Here is a 6570-nt window from a genome sequence, read left to right as displayed (position 1 = left end):
ATTAAATTGTGATATTTTATTAAGAGTTAATGCAAATAATAAATTATAATGGCGACCTGGTTATATTGTTTTAATATAGTATACAACGATATTTTATTAATTCTCCGAAATATAACGATATATTAGAGATTCACACTCTTGCAACGTCAGAAAATTCACAGCAGATGCAAGCACTTTTGCAGTTTTCTCGGTATAAAAAAGCGGTTTCGATTTATTAAATTTTAATCACATATTCAGACCGTGGTTTCAGCTGATCATTAAATTTTGTGACACTTGATTAAACAATGTAGATCAGTTTTTTCTAGCATCTAAAGTCACTCATCCTCTGTTATAATGGCTTCAATGAGCTTCCGATGTTTTGGCATTGACAAGTTTATGTCTTCATAAAAGGTTATTAATAGATGAGATCTTAACGCCTCATCCGCGTAAATCCGGTCTTAGATTGGGTCTAAAGTGCCAAATAGTTGCATTGATTTTTATGTACGGTTTCATCATTCACTTAAGACTTAGATGTCTTGGAAGCAAAAAATAGGTCTTCGATCTATAATGACAGAAAACTTTATGTTCTTGAAGCCATTAACGGCTGTTTTTAAAAGTTATTTTGGTGTATAAGGTAATTTATGGTAAGACCTTAATAAATAAATAACAAGACTCGGACTTTGTAAGAATCCCCCCATCTTCAGCCCCAGGTGACCCAAAACCTGTAGAGCCCCGTCTTTACTTATGTAGATCAAAACAAGGTATTTTATATGAAATATGTACATATAGTTGTTAATAAATAAAAGAATAATTATACCGAAGGCTTAATTCCCTCAAATTGAAACATTTATTTCAAAACCTTAAATCTACAGCTTACAGACAAATATAGCTCCTCACGGGCAGTTAATACATTAAAATGAGTTTCATTAATAATAAAAACAACCATTTTTTACTTATAAATAATCTTATCAACATAATATTATTTAAATCAATTGTTATGTCACCTTCTAGTAAAAAATACATAACCTAAAACAAGACAATCATCCGCCATTTTGAAGCACGGTCCTACAACTATTGTACCATAGACAATAATTACTGCTTTTCTTAGAGTATAGGTAGTAGGTACCTACGCTACGGGTCAATCATACAGCAAAGAGTATAAATATGATTTTAATAAGTGTAAATGATTTAATAATAATGTCTTTAAGTAAGTTTTTAAAAACGCATTATTATTATTATAAGTTATAATTTATCATTAGATAGATACAAGAGTAGCGAGTAGCAGTATTCGAGATTTGATTACAGTAATCGAGAGTTATCGACTTATGTTTTGATGAAGTTAAATGCACATATGTGTTCTCCCAAGTTACATGTGAAAGGTATCTATTATCTAAAAACGTTGATATTATTTAATCAAACAAATAAAATATAGACTTCCAGATGGATTTACTTGTAATTTTTTAAGTGGTGCTTCAATAATTGTAATTATAAAATATAATACGTATTGGTATTTAGTACTTATTATTAAGAGGTCAGCTGTTTCATCATTTTCAAAACGTTAATACTGGGTACAACTAAGACTTAATGGAATCAATGACCCTGATAATTTCAAATTAATCAAGCTATTATTTCGTTTTGGGATCCAAAAATTCTCTTTCAAAAATAAAAATAATTAATTTAAAGCCAAAATTCACAAAATTTCTAATTAAGTTACTTAAATTAGTCGTCAAGCTCTAGAGTCTAGAGTGTAACTAACAAGGTGGCAGCAAAGCATAGTGAAAGCCATTAAAAAGAAATTGTGAGAATTTCCTGGATTCATGAGGATGTAGATGCACTTGGGATTCCCTTTCATATATAGCTGATATAGCAGCTCTGCGAGGATATCGTTCTTGAGAAGTAAACTGTGATTCCACCATGTTGCTTATTAAAGTTGGATAAATGGCCAACAAAATAAAATTATATATGCATCATCATGGAAGTTCCGCGTTGTTTGTTTACTGGATATACTTCTGTCTTCGCCTAGAGAGGTCTTCGCTGGCCTCCTGCATGGCCTCCCAGAGTCTGGCCTCCGACAGGATCTGACGCGAGAGCTCGTCCATGGCCGGGTCTGAGTCCAGATAAGCGCCAAGGTCGTCATCATACAACTGTAATTGAAGTCATTGTTAACAAGGCATCGTTCAATTTCCTACTTACTTCATCATCATCATCAGCCGAAAGACGTCCACTTTTGGAAAAGGTCTCCCCCAACGACGAGCGGTCCTGCGACGCCCTCATCCAGGCAAGATCGCCGGAATTCGTTATTCTGGAGATCTTGACTAGATCGTCAATCCATCTTGTGGAGGGCCAACCAACACTGCGTCTTCCGGTACGTGATCACCATTCAAGGACAAGCTCCATCGGCCATCTGTCCGTCGAACTATGTGCCCTGCCCTCTGGCACTTCAGTTGGATAGCCCAAATGATGTCTGACGTTGACTTTGGTTCTCCTACAGAACTCTTCATTTCTGATTAGATCTCGCAAAGTAATCGCTGTTTGAAGTAATAAGAAACTGTCGAAACATTTTGTAACATATCCCTTTAGACGGTGAAACAGTTAGCTTAAAAATAATCTCGTTGGGAAAGTAAGAGTCACAAGGTCATATAGAGGGTCAACTATGCGATGGACATGAAATCTTCAACCGATCGTCAGGTGCATGAGTGTACGTAAATTCTCTCATAGAGCTAATCATTCCCTTCTCTAAGAAATAACGAGTAAGGTTTTGGTTATTCCATGCGTCATGCTAATAAACCGTAATAATCAGACCGAAACACAATAATTCTTATAGATTACTGCATCACGGCAGAAAAAGGCGCCGTTGTGGTATCCATAATCTAGCCGACATCCTGTGCAAAGAAGCATCGTACTGGTAACTGCCTTTAGTCGCCTCTTACGACACCCTTGGTCCGGGGACTTCCCTATTCTTTTTATGCCCCGGAGCAGCACAGAGTAAAGTAATTAGTTTTTAATAGAATAATGCATTAGTATGTTAGGATAATAATACGTAATTCTATTCACAGATTGTTTAGAATAAGGCATGACTGTACTCACTCAGTTGATAGCCCGCTCTATTCCAATATTTGCATATTACGAAACATACTTAAGATGTAATTTTTTCAAATACCAACAATCTGTTATTTTTTAAAAGGCAGAAAAGTGTAATATAAAGTGAAAATAAAGCCTGCAGAATAGAAACCTCAACTTTAGAGTTGAGCGGATATAGCAAGATTTATGGATGATGTAGGGGATCGTTGGCATAAATATTGGTGCCAATAAGATATAGCCAGAACAGAAGGAGATATCTTAAAAAAAATTGTTTGGAATCATAATAAACTATGTAATTCGTCAAATGTACCAAGAATAAGAAAACTTATGGTATCCTGTAAGTTTTCTTATTACCGTATTCTTAATATTACTAACAACGTAATAAAATAGAAACACGCCTGTTTTTGATTTAATAATGAAATTTGACGTTCGAGTCTTTTTTTTTGCATCACTTTATATATTGAAATTATTTGTAAAACGATGAAGCTGTAAATGTTGATTTAAAAGAGTAGCAATGAGTTCTTCCCCCTCCTTTTTTAAATGTGGTAAATGTAAAAAGTGAAAATAAAAGGTGATCTACATGAATAAAGTACACTGGCCTTCAAAAGTAAGTATCACACTTTGAAAATTGGAATAACGTTTTAATTTCACAAGATATACTTTCGAAATAAAAGACTCCAAAGAGAATTTAATTTTGTACATAAAAACTTTATAGTCGGTAACCTTCTTTTAAGAATTGGCTGAAAAAAAACTTCAAAAACAAAACCATTCCTTTTTCAAAGTGGATGTTTCCGAATTACAATTTTACCATTCACATTTTTCTTTCTGTTTTAAATTCTTTTCAAGATCGATGGGTCTTATTTTAAAAATTTATGCTAAAAAGCACATAACATTTATTTATCATGCCTCTTTCAGTTGAAGAATGTGCTAGGATCATGGCTTTTCTAGAACTAGGCATCAGTATGCGTCGCACTGCAAGAATGGTGGGTGTGACGGTACGAACGGTCCAGAAGGTAAAGCGAAGGTACGAAGAGACTGGACACCATCTGAGGAGACCTTGTAATGGCAGACTCAGATGTACCAAAAGAAAATTAATTTGAAAAGTGTGATACTTACTTTTGCCGGCCAGTATATTTGATTTACTTCAATAATATCAATCGAAAAGTTTGGATGTTACGGTAATTTTGCGTGTACGCGTATTTTCATTTCATGCTTAAAACAATAATCTTGAAGAAACTAGACGAGGACAGACCTTATATTAATATGTGAAGAAGTAGCCATTTTATTTTTTATTTCTTATTATTTATGGGGCCGAAATAGATTCTTCTTCTTCGCGTGCCTCTCTGACTAGCGAAGGTTGGCAGTCAGCTTTGTAATTTTAACTTTTTGTTCGAAATAGATTACTATAGCGATAATACATTGTCAACATTTCAGCTGTTTAACTCGTCGACCAGCGAGGCCTGTAGGGTTCCCGTTAAACAGCCTACCCTCCGGGTATAGATGACTATGTTACCTGTTTCTGTCGCATCATTTCTTGTACAGGCATTCCCGGTGTCTGGGATCTCTTACGTCCGCAGCCTGAAACAAAACAATCTTCAACGACCTCCTCAAACTAAGTTTTATCAAAATACATTTAGTATTGATTTAAGACAGCACACAAATATTACCTGAGATAAATGCGAGACTGGAGTTCTTTAATAATTAAATAATAAGTAAAGTACAGAGTTAGTTATTAAATGTTAAGGAATGTTCATTGTTTAAAACGTCGTACGTCGGTTCTTTGAAACGCGTCAATATTTTAATATTATTACCCAAAATATTATGGTTGCATCTTTCAGATTTATTTACAGATCCGTAATAGTTGTTGACCGCATCCTTTTATTCAAACAATTCTATTTATTAACGAGTAAATTTTATTTGGTATTGTTATTTTTGAGTACTCGCGTATAACTATAAAATTTTGTTCTTGATACTTTTTTCAAATGGAAGTAAATAAAAAAACTTCAAATTCAAACTCTTGAAGGGATGATACTGACATTATATACGGTTCTGTTTGATAAGCTACTCACACAGTATATTATTATAACCTTTTATCTTCCTCAATTACTGATTCTTAACAGCTAGAAATGATTCACCCACCTTCCTTGTCCCTATTTATATGCTAAACTAACTAACGCTGAAGAAGCCTTCAGAATAAAGTCCATAAATCATGTCAATCACGATTGTCAACAAACTAAGGAATGACAAAGAAATTCGACAGTGTTACGACAAATAAATAAAAATATTCATTCTCAAGATAGAGACCAATCCACTCACCTGTGAACGCATTGCAAAACGGTCTCTTCCTTGGCGATGAGATCACATCCTCACTCAATCTGGATTCGAAGCTTCTTGGGAGCTGGAAACATAACAGTTGCTGGTATACATGGGTTATAGACACGGTGTAAGAAACAACAAATGAAAGGCAACTTCAGTCAACAATAAGTTTTCGTTACCGTTCAATAGGATATTGGATTCTCTATTTATGTGTCCAGGTGTACAAGCTGTTGGCGTATTAAAAAATGGTGTATTTTTTTTAAATATTTTAGAGATTTTTCCAGCTTCACACTATCTATTACAACTTTGATAACAAGAATCTTTATTTTTTCGACTATCGACTATCGACTATCGACTAGACGAGCAGGACGTTGAACTGATGGTTATTGATACGCCCTGTCTATTTTTTTATATAAGAGGGAGCAATCGGGCAAGAGGCTCACTGGATGGGGAGAGGTGAGGCAATCGCCCATGGACGTCCACAACAACAGGTGTCGAGAAATGCGTTGCCGGCCTTTAAGGTGAGAGTATGCTCTTTTCTTGAAGGTCCCTAAGTCGTATCTGTTCGGGAAAACTGCAGCCGGTAATTGCTTCCACAAAGTGGTTGTGCGAGGCAAGAAATGTCTTGCAAAACGCGCGGTTGTGGAATTCTAGAGGTCAATGTGATGCGGGATATCCATTATAATGCAGTGCCGCTCAGTATCCTAGCAAACTGAAAAATTCTGAGCGGCACTACAATTGCGCTCTGTACCTTAAGATGTTATGTCTCATTTGCCCAGTTATATCACTAGCTACTACGCCCTTCAGACCGAAACACAATAATACTTACACTTTACTGCTTCACGGCAAAATAAGGCGCCATTATGGTACCCATAATCTAGCCGGCATCCGGTGCAAAGGAGCTTCCCACTGGTACTTACCCTTAGTGGCAATATTGTAAGAAGCGTTGACCCTTGGTCACTTGCATGAGTGTATGGGCAGCGGTGATTAAATAGCAACAAAATACTTACACTTGCTGAGTAGCAGTAGGTAACAAAGAAAACAGCGAACAGCACTGAGATATGCAGAGCTGCCATGGCGGCCGGCGGGAGTTTGACAGTCACTACAAGATGGCCGCTCTGAAAATATTACTTGTGTATTATGTAGAATATAATTATTAGTGTGATGCACTCTATAACTATTGATTAAAATGAT

General features: G+C 35.6%; 1 protein-coding gene across 1 annotated transcript; it reads right to left on the bottom strand.

Annotated features, from left to right (window-relative positions):
* Nucleotides 1–790: 790 nt before the first annotated feature.
* Nucleotides 791–6489, bottom strand: LOC126973292 (cardioactive peptide). The gene is made up of 4 exons (XM_050820508.1): nucleotides 6387–6489; nucleotides 5377–5458; nucleotides 4574–4638; nucleotides 791–2123 (listed from the first exon to the last, which is right to left on the bottom strand). Exons 1-4 carry the CDS (start codon nucleotides 6450–6452, stop codon nucleotides 1974–1976), a joined length of 363 nt encoding a protein of 120 aa, XP_050676465.1. The 5' UTR covers nucleotides 6453–6489; the 3' UTR covers nucleotides 791–1973.
* Between the last annotated feature and the right edge of the window lie 81 nt (nucleotides 6490–6570).

Source organism: Leptidea sinapis, chromosome 29 (genome assembly GCF_905404315.1).
Source record: "Leptidea sinapis chromosome 29, ilLepSina1.1, whole genome shotgun sequence".
NCBI classification, from domain to species: Eukaryota; Metazoa; Arthropoda; class Insecta; order Lepidoptera; family Pieridae; genus Leptidea; species Leptidea sinapis.
This window is presented reverse-complemented; position numbering and strand designations above follow the sequence as displayed.